This window comes from Equus przewalskii, chromosome 1 (genome assembly GCF_037783145.1).
Source record: "Equus przewalskii isolate Varuska chromosome 1, EquPr2, whole genome shotgun sequence".
Lineage (NCBI taxonomy): Eukaryota > Metazoa > Chordata > Mammalia > Perissodactyla > Equidae > Equus > Equus przewalskii.
Genome location: NC_091831.1, coordinates 128,318,559 through 128,340,032, shown reverse-complemented (window position 1 = coordinate 128,340,032; position 21,474 = coordinate 128,318,559). Strand labels below are relative to the sequence as shown.

Here is a 21,474-nt window from a genome sequence, read left to right as displayed (position 1 = left end):
GTTGAATATCCTGAAATTAATATTAAACAAGGCAAACTAAATTTCGCGGGAGCAACGATATTTCAATAGAGTTACCGGATCCCTGTTAACCATGATTTTCAGAGGGATCACTAACATTTAAGCCAATTTCTATTCTTATTCTTTCCGGAGGATGCTAAGATGATGATTTTTATTTTTAAGTAGGGGCAATCATAAAAAAGTTTGAAACACCGTTTTGGTCCATTTCAAATGATACAACTTCTCTTTTACCTCCTCCAAGGCAAGTCCTAAGAGTTAATGTCTGCTTACAAGCATGTCATAACCTGATGTGCAATGCTGAATTCACCTAACTGGACATTGTGCGAGCTGTGGTTCAGAGCTCTTGATTAAGTTTTGCTAATTACTGTAGCTTAAACTTCAGCAGTAGCAGAAATTTTAAATAATTCTACCCACAAGAAAATAGGCCCCATAATCTGCTCTTCAACTCTTTGGTTTCTTGGTGACTACCAGCAAGAGGACCTGCTAAACTTGGTCAGACCCCAGACCAAACCCACTAAGTGACTCCATATAAATTATTCTCAGAAGAGAATAAAGACAAGTGATGAACCCTTCTTGTATCATGGGTTTCCTTCCAGTTGATTCTTTAATTGATGACCAAAAGTTTTTAACATGCTGGAGTCAGAATTGATCCAGTCGCCCTACTCACAAGCCAAGTGCTCTTCCCTCAGGCCTCTGAACCATTACCTCTTTCAGACTGTGTTCTTACTATGTCCTGGCTCTCTCCCTTCAGATATTCCTTTGCTATGCTTCTCTTCTTTGCTGTACTTGTACATTCTTCCCTGGTGCTAAACCTGGCTCAGGACCCACAATATCCATGAAGTCTTCCGTGACCACCCCTGTCCACAGTGACCTCTCGAGGGACAATAACCTAAGTGTCCTGGAGTACTACTTGTTCATTCAAGTATGTATGTCTTTTCTCTCCAACTAGATGGTATCTAAGCTCTTTGGGGCAGGCCCTGGGACCCTCTAAAGTTTCAAGCACAGAGCTGGATGAACACACAGTAGGCCCTGTATTTGCAGTCAGGATCATGTGACCGATGTCTCACAGGAAAAATCAGACCACAACAATGTCAGACTACACAGACACGTGTTTGCTAAATAAATAAGCCAAATGTACTCCTTGATATTGTAAGACTACAAATTCTATTTCCATAAAACCCAATTGTTATATTCAATACATTCCTATCCCTGGGGAAGCCCTGCAGGCAACTTGGCTCAGACAGGGTTCAGAAACAGATGCCCAAGTCAGTCACTGAAGACAAATAGAAACAAGGTAGTCACAGAATCTAGCAGGCTGTTATCACCATGTGACCCCATACATGCAGACAATGTGGGAGAGTTAAAATTCCATACTGCAATAGACCAACTAGCTTAGGAGCACCTGGAAGGTCAGAGGCAATGTCTGGGAAGAGAGCTGGGGAGGGGGCTCTGTCTTACAGCAAGAATGCGCCTTGTCAAACATGGATTCTTAATGGTTTCCCCTTCTATATACCTCATGTTGTTCCCAAGAATGCATTTAAGGAACCTTTCCAGGAGTGGAAAAGAGAGGCTCCAATATCTCATTGGTCAAGTCAGCCCTTCCGCACTATATTCTCTTATGGGGGGGGGGGGGGAGACAATAAAAAACACACACACAAAAAAACCCCAAATGACACCAACAAAATGTCCATCTCTCCCTCAAGGAGGAGCTCTCTTTTTTTGAGAGACTCATATCCTACAGATGAAGAACCAGCTGAATCAAAAAGAAAAGTCACAGATTTTTCCAAAGCAGGTTAGAGAACAAGCTGCAGAATGTGAGATTATCTGGCAACAAGTGTTCTTGGGGTTGTGGAGTAATCTAAACAACTGATATAGTAACCTTGTCCTCCTATCTCTGTCCCTCTCTGTCTGATAATATCTGATCGTATTAATTTGGGAAAAAATTCACTCAGCCAAAAATAAAGGGATAATTTTGGATGCTGTGGGATATTGTTTTGACAGGAGGAGTCAGCGATGAGGTGGGTTTGAAAGGAAAGAAGGAACAGATTAATTCTTGGGTACACGTCTGCCCCATCCCCACCTTGTGGATCTAGTTCCCCAGTCTGGGTGGTTATGTCACAAGGTGGCATATGGAAGCCATTCAGTGTTCCTAAGGCATTTTGTTTGGCTTTGCCAATCCCGGCCTAGTCTGGTCCGCTCCCCTAGCACGTGGACTGGAGAGAGGGACTCACCACAGGTTGAGCATTTTCAGGCAGCTACAGAGTGTGTAAAGAGAAAACACAGAAAGGAAGAGAGAAAGAGAGAGAGATTAGTTCACAGAGGTGAGATGGAAGCGACTCCCTGTGAGCCATGCAAACATGCAGAATGTGTCTGTGTTTAGTTTCTTCCTCTGTCAAGGTAGGGTGAGTAGGCCCAGGCCACTTGGTCCCCACACTAAAGTGAAGGTTGGGGGCAGGTGCCTGATAGACATCAAGGTGGGAGCTGGATCTCAGTGAGGGGTAAGGTAAAACAGAAAGAGTTGGTGGGAGCCCCAGGGTGGGCTTTCCTGGGCAATTTCCAGGAAGGAAGCAGGAGAAAGAGCAATGATCCTGCCTATAAGAATTCTCTTAAGCATCAAGGCCAAGCCATTTTGGTTCCCACATGAAATCTTACTGTGCAATTTGTTAAGCTAAGCTCCCAGCTATCCTGAGGGAAAGAGAAGTCCCTAGCGTGTCTGTAAGTCCAACGTGCCTGACTAAAGCAGCCAGCAGTTAGCTCTTCCTCTAGAGGGGGAAAAAAGGCTTAAGAGACACTGTACCTTATTAGGAGATGACTCAGAGGAAGAGGGTCACTGCTCTGGATTAAGGTATAATTGCCAGAGAAGGGCCTGAATCCCATATTCTTGTTAGTTTTCAGGGGAAATGAGGTCCACATTTGCTAAGTTATAGCTAAAGTCAGTGGATAACCAAAAATTCCTGTGTTCTTACCATAACAAAAATCAACTAAAAAGCTGCCTTGCCACACTACCCTTCCAATCATACTTAAATAAGGACTGTGTCCTGTAGCTAGAGAAAAAGGGAAGTTAAATGTTCATTTTGTATCTAGAATGAAAACCAAGACCCTGTTATTTCTCTCCTCTTTTACACAAAACAAGCTGAGTGGGAACCCCAAATCAAAAGCTTGTAAGTGAAGGTGTCATACAGTCTCCCCAGTCCTGAGGTGAATCTTAACATAGGCAACAGCCCCTTTTTCCCACAAGCAGGCTGCATGGACAAATAGCATCACAGCTGCGTGCAACGAGGGGTTGTTTGGGATGCCTTGTGCTTCTCTAGCTGTGACTTCTTCCCATGAAAATGATCAAGCAGGTGGACACATGGCTTCTCCCCCCTCCCGCCCATACACATAGAAAGCCAAGAAGAAAAACACATGGCTGCGCCCTGACAGTTCCCTGGGCAAGGTGGACTGGTAGCTCATGAAATCACTAGGGAAATCAGAACACAAAATGCCCTAAACTATAAGCTTTTGGATGAAATTTGGTCAAATATAATTGTTCCCTTCTGGTTTCTACATAGTTCAGAAGGCCCCAACCTGGAACTGGTGGCAAAGAGGCACAGTGATCCTTTTTGCTAAATGGGGAGACTTTAAACTCTCTTTACATCCTAGAGTTTAGATTATACCAGGACAGAATATACCAGATTGAAATCTCTTCGCGTGAATGGCCCCCTTTCTCATACACAGGACACAAACACCACAATCACAAACATGATTAGCATTTACCACATACACATTTACCAAATGAAATGAAACGAATGGGTTCAAAAGATAAATCTGTATAGGGCATATTGTAAAACTAAAGCCCATTTAATCTTGGTATTCAAAATACACTATGAAATCCAGAACTAAACTTCTAGGCTTCAAAGTAATAGCTACAACAGTGACTTGGGAATGCGGCGTGGGTGGGAATGGGTATAGCCATCTTTCAAGCCCAGACAAGATTTGGATCAGACCACAGCAAGTGCAGTGGTTCCCAACCTTGGCTACACATTCGAATCACCTGAGCTTCAAAAATTCTTGATGCTCAAGCCATATCCCAGATGAATTAAACCAGTATCTCTAAGGCCAGGATTCAGGCATTTGTATTTTCTAACATGCCCCGAGTGACTCCAGAGTGCAGCCAAGGTTGAGAACCCAGAGGGCAGGAGTACTACATTGTTTATTTGAGAGAATGCAGTTTTGTCAGGGAAACTGAAAAACTGTGAGTACCATTAAAATCTCCAAAGTCCCTGAGAATAGGGAGCACGCTTCCTTACTAAAAATGGTCTCTTCCTGGCATTAAAAACTCCCTCTGCCCTCGTTATGTACCAGGGCCTTATATAAACCATGAGAGGAGCATCTGAAGCTGCTTAGCAGAGTTAGCAGACTCGACAGGAGAGAGTCCAAGTCATCCCTTCTATCTTTTGTTTTTTATCTACTGAGTATGAATCCTTAAGTCTGGGCTTTCCAAGGAAAGGACCTTTTAAAAGCAAAGTGAGCTCATCACATAGATGGGCAGCAGAGCAGGGGAGTGAGCATGGGGGACAATCATACAAAGTGTATTTGGAAGGAAGGAGAATGCAGGTCTAGATTGGCCTCTCACCACCTTATACCCAGAGGTGTAAGCATGTTCTGGCTTGTATTTAGGCTATTTGGGGACTCAAGAGACCTCTTAGGGCACAATATCCCTAGAAATATGTTGCCTGATTGTGAGAATAAGATACTGCCATAGCCTGCATGTTCTCAAAGGGTTTATAAGAAGGGTCATCCATGTTAGGCTTGGCAGCAGTTAGTGACTTGCAAAGGACTTCTCTCTCCCTACCTCATGTCTTCTTGGAGTTTAAATCTGGATCTGAATTTGGGATGGGGCAAAAAGGGAAAGAAGTAACAGAAATGCTGCTTTTGCAGCAGAATTGACAGTAATTTCACCTTCCACCCCATATTCTAAGAGTTTAAACACAGACCATGCAGAGAGCACCAAGGGACTGGTGGTATGGGCAGGGCAAGACATTCACATGCAAGAGAAGCAGAAAGGGAGTAAGGAACCTCCTCACTCTCTTGGGATTCCTGTGAATTCCTTTCCTACCCAAGACTCTTTCACTCACAGGTGCAGAGACTATTTTTCTTGCCTGACTCATCTAAATTTCTCTGAATCCAGAATCATTCAAGTGAACAAAAAATGGCCCTAAAATCCTTGCTCCAGGAATATATACTCAGAGTGGCTGGCCAAGAACTAGAAATCTAACGCTATTTGGCATGGCCTAGGGTTTATCTAGATAAGTAGATTTTTCTCTGTGTCCCATAGGGAGCAAGAAGCTCCAGGGCCCCAAGAAGCTCCTGATTACCATGTGCTGTAGCTCTTATATCACGACTCTTTTAGTTCACTATACCTTTTGCTCCATGTGGACTAGAAAAATGTGATTGTCCTCCCAGAAATCACAGCTAAAGAAAGGCAGCAGCAGCCTTAAGGCACCATGCAAAAAATAAAATGGTCAAAGTAAGAAAGCTGTGGACACAAGCATGAGGAATCCAGTCTGAGATGAACAGCACACAGAAGAGACAGAGAAAATATTTTTCAACCTATGACTCAAGAGCCCCCTTGAAAGATGAACGTACTTAGCTTCCTCCACTACCTCCACCTCGGCATGAGCTGTGATTGGTGCATTGGAGTGCGCTCCTGTGGGGTCATCGACATTCAGCTCTCCATTGGTTGAGCTAACCACCTGAAACAGAAAGACAGAGTGTGACAGACACCATGGCAGTAGGAGCCTCCTGCCAGCGCCAGACAGGGTCTCTAAGGGAGATCCGGTCTCTAGCTTAGGTTCTAGATAGGCAGTGTCTAGAATGTTTGTTTTCCTGGGTTGAAGGGCCAATTGTCCTAATTTAGGGAAGGTTCCCAGACTCATATCATGGGAAAACACAAAATTCAGTGATGTAATCATAGACTGATGATAAAAACTTCCACACTGAACGCCTGCTCTGTGTCAGGCACTCTGCTACGTTGTGTGTGTGTGTGTGTAAATTTAATCCTCACAAAAATCTTATGAAATAGGACATATTACTCTCTATAATTCTACTCCTCTCAGTTTGTTATGCCATAATTATATATAGACTCAGTGACGATGTTAAAAAAATCCTAAAAAGGAAATAAATACTGGGTATCAGAAACTATAAGCAATCACTTTCCTTCAGAAATTTCTTCATGGCTTTGACCATTGATTTGAAGTTACTCAAATAACAAGACTGCCACATCCTCTCTGGTAAGAGTGCAGACGGTAAGGAAACACTTTCCCTTGGAAGACCAGTCTTATTTCAACAATCTTTATTTCAGGTTCAGTGTCATCCCATTTCTCACTGATGGTCCCCGAACTGTAACTGAAGGCTCTCACTCCTGTCATCTGGTTAATGTGGACCCGATCAGGCTTCTCTTGCTTGTGCAGCTGCTTCTGCCACCTGGTTTCATTTCCAGCACACGATTCCTGTTTATGTGGGTGCTGGGGAGTGGGAAAAGGGACCCCGCTGGACAAACCACTCTGCTGTTAAAGACCTTGGCTGAAACACGGGAGAGAACCACAAAATAGGATAAATGGTTCAGATATCATATGCTCTTGGGTAAGTAACTTCATTTATTTGAGACTCTTTCTTACAGGATGATGTGAGAATTACACAAAAAAATGTATGAAACAGTGTCTAGTATAATACACGGAACATAATAATGGAGGCAGCAGAGAACAGTAAATAAGAAGTGGGATCTAGGCTTAGTCACCCATGTTTGAACCCTAGCTCCATCACTTACTTGCTGTGGGTCCTTGGGCAAGACCTCAACCTTTCTATGCCTGAACTTCCTAACCTGTAAAATGGGGAAACAATGCTGCTTACCTAAGTGGGTTACTGTGCAGAAAATCCACAAAAAGTACTTTAGCCTAATGCTATGGTACGTGGTAATGGCTGAATAAATGTTCAGATTACTGTTATTCTCCCACCAAAAATCTTTATTGTTATCTCCCTCTAGATCTGGGGTCCTCATCAGCAGTTAATTCACAAAAATATCCTGCATAGTCATAAAGAGGAAGGTGGGAGGAAATATTAATATAAGGAGTCTTTGGGGATATTTATTCAAAGAGAAAAGGGCAGACAAGGTGAATACTGCTTACTAGTAGTGTATGCCAACCATTATTTCTAAACCAGAAATATTTATTGTTCTTATTAATAATACATTCTTCAACAAAAATTTAAACAATGATGTACAGTTAGTCAAAGAAAACTATGTTAAATTTGGACTTACCCAAGAGAGACCCAAATTTCTGCTAGTGATCAAATTTAGCATCTCTTGATTAATGGAACCACCTGACCTTATTTATCTCCAGACATAATATAATAACTACTATATAACATTATCTATGTAGTATTCTTGCCCCCATCCCCCAAAAAAGTTTTATCTGAATCTAAGTAATTACAGAAAAAAATAGACAAATCCAAATTCTGGGACATTCTATAGGACAATAAGCCTGGACTCTTCAAAAAAGGCATATTTAAAAAATTTTTTTTTCTTTTAAAACAGGGGTGACTGTTATAGATTAAAAGTTTAAGAGATTGAAAGAGACTGAAGAGGCATAACAATTAAATGCAATGTGTGAACCTTGATTAGATCCTGAACACTATAAAATTAATTTTGGGGACAATGGGGGAAATGTGATATGGACAGTACATTAGATATTAAAGAATTATTATTAATTTTCTTAGATATGACAATAGTGTTGCTCGTTACATGAGAGAATGTCTTTGTTCTTAGGAGATGCAGGCTGAAATATTTTGGGATAAAGTGTAATGATGACTGCAACTTACTTTCAAATAGTTTAGCAACCCTCCTCCCCCCCAACCAAACTCAAACACAGAGTTAAAGCAAATACAACAAAATCTTAATAATTCCTTAATTTAGGTTAAGGATATATACAGGTTCATTGCAAACCTCCCTCCCCGACTTTTCTGTAGATTCGAAAATTTCAAAATAAAAAGTTGAGGAAAAAACCAGCAAAAATAAAAAGTAGAGGAGAAGGGCTGGCCCCGTGACCGAGTGGTTAAGTTCGCATGCTCCACTTCGGTGGCCCAGGGTTTTGCCAGTTCAGATCCTGGGCATGGACACAGCACCGCTCATCAGGCCACGCTGAGGTGGCGTCCCACATGCCACAACTAGAAGGACCTACAACTAAAATATATAACTATGTACTGGGGGATTTGGGGAGAAAAAGAAGGAAAAAAGAAAAAAGATTGGCAACAGTCGTTAGCTCAGGTGCCAAGCTTTAAAAAAAAAAAAAAAGTTGAGAAAAAAACAGCAAAAGTAAAAAGTGGAGGAGAGAGGGTTTACAGATTGGAGAACCACAGCTCCTCACACTAATGCTGTCTTGTTGCTTTCCTCAGCCTACATTTGCTTATTGTGGGCGTATTCTGGCTTCACACTAGTGATAATGCCAGTAAGTTCATTCTGTGGGCTCAAGGGTTAAAAGAAAAATCATAGTAAGTTTCTTAACATGAACAATGTAGGAACTAGACAAGATGGTAAACAAAATGCCTTGGCCTCTACTGACACAAACAAAGCAGGAGTAAGCATCGCTGCTGCGAGTTACCTGGTGACTTCGGGTCACACTCTAATTTCTCCCTGCTATGAATTGCCGCGTGGCCTGCAAGCAATGCCCATAGACAATCTAAGGAAGAAGAGGTTATCCCCATTTTACAGACCAGACATCTCGTCTGTATCAATGCGTATCTAGTTTCAAACGAATCAGGCACAAATGGAAACCTTAAACTCAACTGCATGTAATATATTTGGGAATCAATGGCTACTAACCTGGCCCTTCAGAGCATCCACTTAATTATTTCAGGTTGGAGGCACAGTTTGTCAAACCACTGAACTGCAGCTTCGATGTGCAGTGGAGCAAACACTAGTGTAGGGGACTGACGAGCCGGATTCCAGATCTGCCTCTACCATCAACATCCTCTGTGAGCTCCAATTTCTAACTCTGTAAGACTAGGCTACATAAGACTAGACCAATGACCTTGGTGCTATCTACCTCATAGTTACATACGATGATGTCTAGGAAAGAAATGTGAAAAACTGTAAAGAAACTCTATGAATGTAATGAATTATTAGTATTTTAAACAATATCATTTTTGTACTTTTTCTATGAAATTTTTAAGTAAAACATCACTAACAAATAAGCTATTTGTGTACCTGAAATACTGACATTTATTTTGCTGTAATCACTATTAAAACTAATCCTACATTCCTCTATTACACAGAACCAAAGTAATTAATATTTTATTTTATTTTATTTACTTATTTATTTATTTTTTTGAGGAAGATTAAGCCCTGAGCTAACTACTGCCAGTCCTCCTCTTTTTGCTGAGGAAGCCTGGCCCTGAGCTAACATCTGTGCCCATCTTCCTCTACTTTATATGTGGGACACCTGCCACAGCATGGCTTGCCAAGCGGTGCCATGTCCGCACCCAGGATCCGAACCAGCGAACCCTGGGCCACCAAGAAGCGGAACGTGCACACTTAACCAGTGCACTACCGGGCCAGCCCCAGTAATTAATATTTTATATGAATAGCCATGAAAGAGACTAAGGTGAAGCATTATTCTGAACTTACTCCTTAATACTGGTAACATCCCTTTTAAGAATCTCAAAAATTTGAGTTCATTAGTCCCATTTTCAAAATGTTACTGTGAAGAAAAATCAGAGCTGTGTACCAAAGGAAGCAGTACTTGAGCTGATAATCAACATTTCAATCCTACTTTTCACAACTAATATATTTGGTAATTCTCTACTTTAGCTTCCCTATCTATAAAATGGGTATAATACTGACCTCAACAAGAGTTGTAAATAATTAAAAATTATAAAGATTTGAGGAAAGCAAATATTAGCTAAAAGTTAAAAGTCGTTCTTAAGTCTTATGCTCTTGCCTGGAGATTTCTAGATATTTCCTATACGTTTTAATTTGAACAACTTTAGAGTCATCTTTTTGAAAGAGAAAAACATACTGTCTTCTTGAATTTAGGCCTTCCACGTATGGAAGATCTGTGGAAATACTGGAAGGATGGGAACCAAAGGGGGTCTTGCCCATTAAAAAGGCTGGAATGGGAGTGTCCATGCGGCTTATCAGAGCAAACTCTATCAGGTCATTTCGGCATTCTGCACGCCACTCTTCCAGGCTAGGCCAAGCATACTTTGACCGCATTCTCTTTGGGAAGTGAGACAACTCAGGAATATGTGGGCATCTGTTGTGCTACAAAGGAACTGCTAATTTGGTTTGCAAAAAGCATAGCCTTTATGAGTTTACAAAAATTGGTGCTAAAATCAACGAGGAAGATGTAGTGAGAAGCAGCAGAGCTTAATATGGTATTAGGGAAACGGCACAATTGCCTATTCTCTATCCAAGTGTCAAGGAAGCTGGCAGAACTTAGTTTAGAGAGAGTAAAGGGAGGCTGCATTTTTCTTTCTTTTTTAAATATTGGCCCTGAGCTAACATCTTCCACCAATCTTCCTCTTTTTTTGTTCTTCTCCCCAAAGCCCCCAAGTACATAGTTGTATACTCTAGTTGTTGGTCCTTCTAGTTTAACTATGTGGGATGCCACCTCAGCATGGCTTGATGAGTTGTGCTGGGTCTGCGCCCAGGATCTGAACCGGTGAAACCCTGGGCCGCCCAAGCAGAGTGCTCAAACTTAACCACTCGGCCACAGAGCTGGCCCCTGGGAGGCTGCATTTTTCAAAAGTGCTGCCAGAAACTCTAAGTGACTCCAATTCTAATCTAAAGACAACCTCTCACAGTGGACAATAGGAAACACTGTCCAAATGAGCACCCATGTTCCAGGAACACAAATCTAGTAACCTAAACTGTTCAGAAACACTTGACTATGTGGTGTTTCCTTTTTAAAACTGTCTTTGTTTTTTTCTCTAATTACAAAGTAAGCATGTTTATTGTAAGAAATAAAATTAGAACATTAAAAAAGATAACATAAAAAGTGCAAGCTTCCAGTGACATCATCACAGGGAAGTAAGTAGCTAGTGGGAAATTTGGTGTATATTCCTTGACAATAAGTATACGCAAAGTATTTACGTACAAGGACAAATAGTAACTATTTTAGGTTTTGTGAGCTAGAGAGTCTGTGCTGAAACTATTCATGTAATATGTAAACAAATGAGTGTGGTTGTATTTCAATAAAACTTTATTTACAAAAACAGGCAGAAAGTGGGATTTGGCCCATTGGTTGTATTTGCCCAACCCTACTCTACACTGTTTCTTTTTTTCCCCTGCATACACTAACGAGTGTGTGTGTGTGTATTCTCCTTTATATATATTTTTTCATACATATGTGAAAATAAATAAATCAGGGCCAATTTTACTCATTGTTTTACCACTTACTTTTTCCACAATACATCTTGGACATTTTCCATACTGCCCAGAGATTTCTCTCTCCCCACCATATGGAAGTATTGTATTTGTTTAGTTAATGCTGAACAGATGAACATTTAGTTGCCTCTCATTTTTGGGGATTAGAAACCAGCCAGCAATAAACATTCTAGAACTGCAGTGTCTAATACAGTAGCTGCTAGCCACATGTGGCTACTGAGCCTTACAATGTGGCTAGTCCAAATTGAAATGTTCTGTAAGTGTGACACACACACTAGATTTCAAAGACTTAGTAAAAAATAAATAAATAAATAAGGTAAAATACTCAATATTTTTAATATTGATTTTGTGTTGAACTATTTTAGATATACTGAGTTAAATATATTATCAAAGTTAGTTTTACCCGTTTTTTTACTTCTTTAACGTGATTACTACAAAATTTAAAATTACAAATGTGACATATATCTTTTAACAGCATTGTTCTAGAACATATATCTTTAGTATCTGTGCATTATCTGAAACTGGATTCACTGGATCAAAAAGCATAGATATTTAGGATTTTAACAGATATTCCCAAATTACCCTCCAAAATAGCTGTAATTCACATTTCAACAATAGTAGATGGATAGGCTATTACTAAACTTACAAAGTTTAGCAAATGTGATAGACAAAAACTGACGTGTACATATTTAGGTTTTATTTTTATCAGAGTTATATAAGCACACTGTGTAAAGAATCAAAATATTTTTACATGGATTGTTAAGGAAAACAGCAGTCTCTCTCCTTTGCTCCACCCTTTCCCCTTCCTTTATAGCTGATTCCTTTGTTTTCTACCTCCCCATCTCGAATAACATGCATCTTGAGTCATCATTTTTGGGCATTATATTCACCTTTTCCATTCTTCTGTTCTTCCATTATAGTTTACACTGTAATTTTGACTAAATCAATTCTTAGTATTTATAGTATGACAATTAAAAGCTACTTACAGCTGTGCCACAAAGTATACCATGGTTATCTTTCCTTCCCTGTAGAATTTCTTGTTTTCCTTGAAATTAATTATCTTTTAAAATGTATCTTTACTTAGCTTTTTATACATTAGTTGCTGATCACTAATTCTAACCAAACTCTCTCATTTTTCTAAACAGCTACTTTCAAGATATTGACATATCAGTATCCTGGTCATTTCATCATTTTACTAAAATTGCTCTCTAAGCCTCCGGACCAGCTCTGTTTGGGACAGGCTAGCCTCTTCTACTGGCGTCCTAGGATCTCCTAACTTTACCATTATTTTGGAGAGTCCCTTTACTTCTCTCCTGTGTTGAATCTCTTATTTCCTTGATTCCATATCTTCCTCTTTCTTGGTTTACTCACTCATTTTCATAGTGGATATCCTCCTGCAGCTTCATAAGAAAGGGTGCATGAGAAGTAAAATTTTTGAGACTATTGATTTTTGAAAATATCTTCATTCTATATTCCAACCAGACTGACAGTTTGGCTGAGTATAGAATTCCAGGTTGGAAAAAATTTTCCCTTAGAATTTTAAAGGCATTGTACATTACCTTCTGATTCCAGTATTGCCATTCAAAAATAGAAGCTACATATACTAATGCCTGACTTTTTCTTTGCATATGACTGTTTTTTCCTTCTGAGAGCTTGAAAGATCTTCTCTTTGTCCTCAGTGTTCTGAAATTTCATAATGATGTACCCTTGTGTGGTTCTGTCATCCATTATGCTGGGTACTCAGTGAGCCCTTCTGATCAGGAAACAAGTCTTTATGAGTTCTGGAAAATTTTGTCAATGATTTCCTCTCCTCCAGTTTCTCTGTCCTCTCTCTGGAAGTCCCATTATTTAGAAATTGGACCTCTTGGACTCTCCTTAAATCTTCTAATTGTTTTCTACTATTTTCTTTTTTTTTTTTTTTTGAGGAAGATTAGCCCTGAGCTAACATCTGCTGCCAATCCTCCTCTTTTTGCTGATGAAGTCTGGCCCTGAGCTAATATCCATGCCCATCTTCCGCCACTTTCTATGTGGGACACCTACCACAGCATGGCTTGCCAAGCATCTGGGATCCGAACTGGTGAACCCCGGGCTGCCGAAGTGGAACGTGCGAACTTAACCACTGCACCACCAGGCCAGCCCCTATTTTCATCACTCCCTCTCTTTGCTCTATTTTCTGAGAGACTTCCTCACAAATTCATCTTCCAAACTACTGAGTTTAAAATTTTTGTCTACAATATTATGTTTTTAATTTCCAAGAGCTCTTTTTTGATTTGCTCTTATAATGTTCCTTTTAAAAATAGCATCCTGTCCTTGTTTCACAGTTGCACTATCTTCTGCCTCTGAGGATATTAATAATAAGGGTTTTTTGGTTGCTGTTATTGTTTGCCTTGTTGGTCTCTATCTTACTAAAGGCTTTCCTCAGAAGTCTGATAACCCTTGATTGCTCAGATTTAAGAATGGGAGACTGCAAAGTTAACTGGCACTGTGAGTACAGGAGTGGGACTTTTACTTGTGGATCTACTGCAGAATGATGAGGCTAGGCCAATTCATTAGAAAAACCCTGTTGTCAGTATGCTCAGATGTTGTCTTTGGGCTGGTCAGATTCCCCAGAGCTGACTCAATCTCCTGCCTGGAAGGGACATACCTGGCTATCAGCATTCTGAAGCACTAAATGAGGAAAGCAGGCACTCAGTATGTTCACTTTCATTTAATCTCCCTTTTTTCAGTATAGCACTCTGTCCCCAAACATGCCTCATATCCCCTAACCCAGAGACCCTCTATATTGCCCTCTCCAAAGAATAAATCTTTGGTCTTTGCTGGGGAGAGCGAAAGCACTTTTAGGTATCTCTGGCTTCTTAAACAGACTTTCAACGAATCTTCTTTATTTTAGCACATGCCCTTCCACACTCACAAGCACCCAAGGGCCAATTTCTGAGCCTTTTGGGAATTCCCCAGTGTAAATAGGCTCTCAGCTTTCCCCTCTCTTGGCTCAGGATTCAGTTTTCTTAGGACTCCTAAGTCACTTAATAATTGCCCATCTGCTTTGCAGCTTCTAACATTTTGTTGTTGTTACCTCTTCTGTTTTCTCCATCCTTATATGGATTTACACCTTTAAAAAAAATCCCTTTATCATTCCTTTACAGGTGTTTCAAGATAGGGTGAGAATTCATCTGTATGTTCAAGCCATCATTTTTACCTAGATGTTCTTAAGAGGTTTTTACAGGGCCAAAGCTGTCTTCTAACTTTCAGTGAATAACACCATCTTCAGTGAATCATTCCATGTAAAAGCATATCCTAGACAACCAAGCCTACTAAGATGTATTTCTACGTGCAAAAGGCTTGCCTACTCCATCACAAGAATTTCTATTTGGTAGCTCTGGGTTTCACTTGAGGGCCCAAACTGATGGTGTAACTAACCAGTATGAGAAGAATATTTAGGTTAAGATTAGTAAAACAGTGATATAAGAAAAGTTACACAAGATGTTCTTATGTACTAGAGAGAATAGAGATTCAAAATAGTCCAAATGAAATCAGAAATAATTCTCCAAGACCACACTTATTCCAGGGAGACAAAAGAAACAGCCCAGCTTCTTGAGTACCCACTCAGAAACAGCTGACTTGGACCAATTAACATTCTCATCTTATGCGCTAAGGCATATATCATAATGGAATGAGCTACATATGCAGTCCTCGATCCAAAAAATACTTATTCTAGACGTTTCAGGTCGATACAAATTCACAGACTTGATACTAACAGACTTCTACCTTGACATCATTTTTATGGTTTATCATGAGTGGATCAAGGTTGTAGTAGTAGTTTAACCAGAAATCATTATCAGAAATCATACAGACATTTCTTAAGCAATGACAACAACCAGCAATCATCTCAACAAGTGACTCTTACAAGTCCATGTAGGCAGAAAATCAGCACATAGATATTCAGTTAACTATAGAAGCAGCTCAACCTTGCTAAAGGTTTCCATTCTAAAGGAACTTGAGTTTCAGAAGCAAGCCAACATTCTACTAGCCAAGATGGGAAGGCCAGGAAAAGGCAATAAAGGCAGTAAGTACCTGCACTGATCCCCCATGGCGGTCTGCAGCCAAGTGAGACGTCAGGTACGAGGTATTGGTCTGCCGGCTGGGCTGGATTTCCCATTCTCCTCGGCGCTCTGACGATGCAGTCTGCTCAGGCATTAGGAAGCATGAGAGCAAGATATGGAAGGAAAGGTGAAGCAACAGCAAGCAATAACAAAATCAAGTACATTAGTGTCCCTGAAGGTTTTGTTTTTGTTTTGGATTTTAAACTAACAACTGCTGCAAAGCACTAAGGAAAAAGTTAGCTTGGCTATATTCATTTCAGCCTGATGAGCCAATACACGACAATGTATAGCATACCATCCTCACCCAGACACAAACAATAATCATTAAAGAGGAAAAAAAATCAAAAGCTGGAAATCACCTTTTAGCTTCCATATTAGTAAAATTTCAGTAGCCACTAAGCAGAATGTTAAGATTGTTGGACAAAGGAACAATCATACTTACAAATCATTTTACTGATTAAAGATCCATCTAAATAAACAATAGTCAATACAGAAAACTCCTAGCATTAGGAATCAAGATAATATGCCTTTTCCTTTAATAGGGAGCCCACTAATCTCAACATAAACCTACAGGAGACTTTCAACTAAGACAAAATGAGCAGCAGCAGTGGCTGGAATATGCTTTCTTATCTAAAAGAATAAACAAAGTATCTCTTCAAAGGCAGGTTCACCAGTCAAGATTATGAAAAGATAGGGGGAAAAGTAAGGCTACAATGTTTCCCTGATTCTTCTAGCTAACAGCCTCTAGACTTGAATCAGAAAAAATTTAGATATGACTACTATGAATTATTTTCTTCTGGAAAGCAAAAGGCAGATCTTTTCCCAGCAAAAGGAAGGCTTTCAATTCAAAATCTTTTTGAGTTCCGCTTTTATCTTTGCTATCATTCAGGCTCTCTTCATTCCTTCTTTACCTGTTTTTTAGATCTCACACTATTCTGATCTTGCTCATATGTGATTTTTGTTCTGAAGAATCTGTTTAGATGCCTCTTCCCCTGTGCCAGATGGCTGAGGAGGTGTTAACATCATGATGCTCAGCTGTAACAGTCCTAAGGCTCTACAAAAATGAAAAATGAGGAGTTGGAGAGGCAGCAACGAGGGATTAGTAAATCAAATTTTAATTGCTGCTGATATAAACAGCAGCAGGGGTCGGGATGTGATACTGCTGCTCTACATGAAAACCAGTAAAGATGCTATAAATCTTAGAAATGTTCATCGCTACAAACGTTGTATTCTAGAAAAAAGAAAGAGAGTGAACAAGTAGTGGTTTGAGGCTCCATACTCACTCTCCCCATTCTGTATCTCACTGACAAGAGTTGTTTAAAGCTCATCTATAAGTCACCAAAAAGACTTTCCCCATTAAAGAACAAAAAGGCCTCATACAGGAGCTACAACTTACTCATCTTCTTTATTAATGGAATATGAAGTCACATGGATAACAGCACTATGAAGGATCATGTTTTCTGACAGTCCTCAGGGAATGAGCATATTCTGTAACAAGGCAGCTGTATTAACTTGCTTGCTACATACTCTTACAAAAGAGGGCTTTGGTTTTTTATTGCTAGTCACATTTGAGAGAATCAAAGCTACCCAAAATATCCTCCCCTCCAATTATATCTGTCAACAGAAGCTCAGATGTTTCATTTTCCAAAATAAGACTGTGGTTTATAACATAATCATAACTATTTTATAAACTTATTGACATTATCATATCCTCAGAGCACTTAATCTCATTTACTCTCGCTACTAGAGAATTGAGAATAAATCTGTTCTAATATTATAAGTAATATCTGTAACTAATATCTACTAGTGATAGCTTCTTCAGTTCTCTCTAGGACTTTTTGATTTTTTATAACATTTAAGTAGAATATTTAAGCTCCTAAACTACTATACAAAACTGTCAGTTCTCAAAAAATTTAAATGCTTAAAAAATATCCAGACATTTATAAGCCATTTGGTGGTGTTTTGAGTTCTATGATATATGTGCAATGCAATTACTTCTCTTATGCATGCTCTCTGTTTTGCATTTGTTTTTAAGGCAGATAAATTTGAAAATGGCAAGAAATGTACATATAACATACGCTTTTTTTTTTCCTGTTTTTTCTCCCCCTAGTACACAGTTGTATATTTTTTCAGTTGTGGGTCCTTCTAGTTGTGGCATGTGGGATGCCTGCCGCCTCAATGTGGCCTGATGAGCGGTGCCACGTCCGCGCCCAGGTGCCAAACCAGTGAAAACACTAGGCCGCCAAAGCAGAGTAAGTGAACTTAACTACTTGGCCATGGGGCTGGCTCCACTTATATGGTTTTAAGCTTAACAAAATCCTGGAGAGCTGATCAATGATTATTTCCATTTTTACTAAAATACATATCGGAAGTCTGGTTTGATGCTACTGTCTGATTCACAGGGCTGTGTACTTGTTTATATCCATTCTAGCCAAATAAGTAATTTGTTGAAAGAATTAAAATTTTTGTCTAAATGAAAATAGCAAGCCATTTTTCAAAGGCCTAAAAGTTACACTCCATCTCCATCCTAAAATCAATGTACTTTTTACCTTTTAAAGAGAGAAAAATAATGTTAACATTCCAGATTAGTTCATAAATGCTTCTACTGTGACAAATGAAGAACACACTGTGCCATACTATTGCCCTCTAATGCCTTCTATATTCACTGAAACCAACAAAACCAAGTGACAGACGTGAACCTGGGGTTGTTGGTTTATTACGTTGGGAAATACTTTTCACTGTAATGTTAAACTCTATGGCTATTCTTTTCTGGAATTTAAGGGCTTGGACTGGTATCTAGAAGTTGCTGTAGTAGAAAAGGTCATTTGCCAGTTTCAGAAAGCGACTGAGTGCCTAGGAGCTAGATGAAACCAAGGAATGTCAACAACTACAGTATTCTGCTAGTGTACCTTCCCCTGATAAGTATTCTAGACAATACTGTGTACACACGGGTTATGATTAGGCATAATCAGCACAGGAGCTAGTTACACTGAGCAAACCAGTAAAAGAGAGAGGCATGTAAGCCCTTCACTCTTTAAAGATCACTCACGCACACATATCTATCTAAAAGGCAATCAGGAACGTCCATGGGCAGAAGAGTCATTCAGCAAAATCAATCTCTATGCATTACTTGAAAGGCAAAGGTCCACATGGAGTGTGTAAATCCCCAAAGGCAGGAGCAGGAATCTCAAGTAGTGGAAATTCCTTGGGGGATCGCTTTAAAATCTTCAGTTGTGATTGCACTACCTGCGTGGAAATGCTTGGTTTACTATCCAGTAGGAGAATGTGGAAACAAGAAAGCAGCAATCCAGCACAGCATAAATCAAAGGCAAAACTAACAAAAAATACTTAAGGGAAAACACAGAAGCCTGGTGTACAAAGTCAAAACTACCACCTGTGCCTATGGCAGGGGAAACAAATCTCTCCCATCAGTCATTTGGCAGGGATGAATGGACAGACAGTAAGGAGAACGACAAGAGGGCAGGAAAACAGTCTGAAAACACCTCAGATGCCACCCATCTATTGGCTTAAAAATTACTTCAAATTCTTATAGGAGATAAAGCTACTGTTCCGAAGCAAAAGGCAGGAAAACATCTTTCTCTTGCTGTACCAAACAAGTCACCAATCCTATTCTTTAAGGTATTTTGAAAAATTAATTTTGATGACATTTACAAAGAACTTTATCCATTTCACTTTACAGCTCCCCAAAGACTTTAAAAGTTGCCATCTATACAGATCTTTTCGGCCTCCCATGTTAGTCTTCTAGGCCTCATTATATAATTATTGTCTTCAACTATAATTAACAAGACTAGAGACTGAATAGTACCAAAAGGTTAGCAATGGATACACTAGATTACCAAGACAAAAAAAATTTTTTTTTAATGTAGTAGGGCTAAGATGGAGGAAGAAAGAATGGGGCAGGAAGAACGATAAAGGGAGCATGTTAAAAAAATTGAGGGAGTATATTAGACCTTAGATGTGAAATGAAAAAAAGCTGGCAGAGTTATTGAAATGTATACTTTAACAAAATTAAAAACTTCCATTAAACTCATGAAATAGAACCTATTTTCCTATGCCACACAGGGATTATTCTTGCAACCTTGTCACATGTGCAAACAGTGACTTCCTGTATTCTACAAACTTGATCAAATATCAGGGATGTTTGAAAATCGCTGGTAACAACTTGGAAAAGATTATTCCCAAGTTCAATATTATGTAGGCCCAGAGAGCCAGGAGTATCAATTCTGTGAAGCTCTGAGAAAAATCACAGGACCTATCCAAGAGGTTTGGAACTCTCTCCTCAAACCCTGCCCTATTCTTATTCAAAATGGTATAAGACACCTCCCCTAGGGAAGGATGACTTATTTAAGATAGGGTTACTCTAGAATCACCTTCCTACGAGGAGGTGCTTCATGACACAGGGTATCTGCTGAAATAAAAAATATTGAAGAATGCACACAGACAGAAGAAAACTTTTAATTTGGAATTAAAAGCAGAGGTGAGAGCAGCAATTAGGTGACAAAATGGGAGATGCTAAGAAAAGGACTGTATTTCAGTTTTGCACTTGTTTGTTTCAATGTCCCCCTTGGAGTTAAGGTCCTAGAAATAAGGAGGGAAAGCCCCATTCTGCATTAAGCTCTATGCGGGAGAGTGGCAGGGCCAGTGTGCAATCTTCACACCTGAGCTCCTGCTAGACAGCAGGCAGCAAGTTAGGAAATTACACACAGATCAGAAGGAGGCAAATTATCTCCAAGCAAACTCCTCTGCCCCTTCAACCAGCAAAGTCTGAACCTTGCTGAAAATAAAGCAGTACTCTGTGAAACGAAGGGAATAGAGAATTAATCAGCCCTTTTTTTTTTTTTTTAAGGCTACTGGACTTCTAAAAAAAATAATAAAGATTTTATTTTATGAAGATCTCTGACCATCTTGGCTACTTAGCAATCTGGCCTAATTTCTCCTTTGGAAAAGCTAAGCTTATAACAAGCTTCATTCGTAAGCACCACAGCTCTAAGCCACAACATATTTTTCTAAGGCTACATATTCCTTAAATCTAATCCCTTGGAGTTGGAGCCTGGATACAAACAAACAAACAAATCTGAACTACTCTCTTATGTGGGGCACATCTTCTTCAGAACTAAATATGATTTGACCCTTTTAAGATTTGTTGTTTATTTCTCGTGTGTTTATAAAGTACTGAATTTAAATATCGTTCTTCTGGAAGGATGAGGGATCAGTTTTACTGATCTCTGATTCATACTTTCCTGCCTAGTCAAACTGGAGAATATGCAAGCAAACACTTCATCTAGTAAAAAAATTACAAAGAACAAACTCTTTCCCTTAAACATACTGTGCATATAAAAATGAGTAAGTGGGGCCGGCCCGGTGGCGCAGAGGTTAAGTTCGAACGTTCCGCTTCGGCAGCCCAGCTGGTTCGGATCCCGGGTACGGACATGGCACCACTTGGCAAGCCATGCTGTGGTGGGCATCCCACATATAAAGTAGAGGAAGATGGGCAAGGATGGGAGCTCAGGGCCAGTCTTCTCAGCAAAAAGAGGAGGATTGGCAGCAGATGTTAGCTCAGGGCTAATCTTCCTCAAAAAAAAAAAGTAACATTTTGGGAGTCAATATTATCAGGGGTAGGATACCATGTCCGGTAGAGTTTAATAGTTCTTGATGGCCAATCTGACTCTTTTCAACCTCTAAACAGATCTGTTCTCCTTAACTTTCTAGGCCAAATATCCCTTCTTCATATGCCCACAGAAAACCTACCAAATAAAAGGGGTCAATGGGAGAAAAAGGAAACTATCAAAATTGCCGAACCATGTAGTAAATGTCTGTGTAGCATTTACTTGAGTTAGGACTGTCACAAGCTTAAAGTTCTGAAAGAGCAGGAAGCATGTTGCTGCATGCACATCCTAGTCAACGCAATATTCT

General features: G+C 39.7%; 1 protein-coding gene across 37 annotated transcripts in view; it reads right to left on the bottom strand.

The window, feature by feature from the left end:
• Positions 1 to 21,474, bottom strand: part of CSNK1G1 (casein kinase 1 gamma 1) — a 189,558-nt gene that overhangs the window by 8,071 nt on the left and 160,013 nt on the right. For 8 of the 37 annotated variants that reach the window (XM_070577226.1, XM_070577441.1, XM_070577262.1 and 5 more), the window contains 3 exons: positions 15,512 to 15,622; positions 5,647 to 5,753; positions 2,250 to 2,273 (listed from right to left, as the gene is read on the bottom strand). In XM_070577226.1, coding sequence (XP_070433327.1) covers positions 2,250 to 2,273; positions 5,647 to 5,753; positions 15,512 to 15,622 — 242 coding nt within the window. Of the gene's footprint in view, positions 1 to 2,249; positions 2,274 to 5,646; positions 5,754 to 6,337; positions 6,583 to 15,511; positions 15,623 to 16,451; positions 16,595 to 16,936; positions 17,029 to 21,474 lie in introns of those variants that run through there. The other 29 variants (XR_011527532.1, XR_011527537.1, XR_011527534.1 and 26 more) reach the window with 9 other exon arrangements.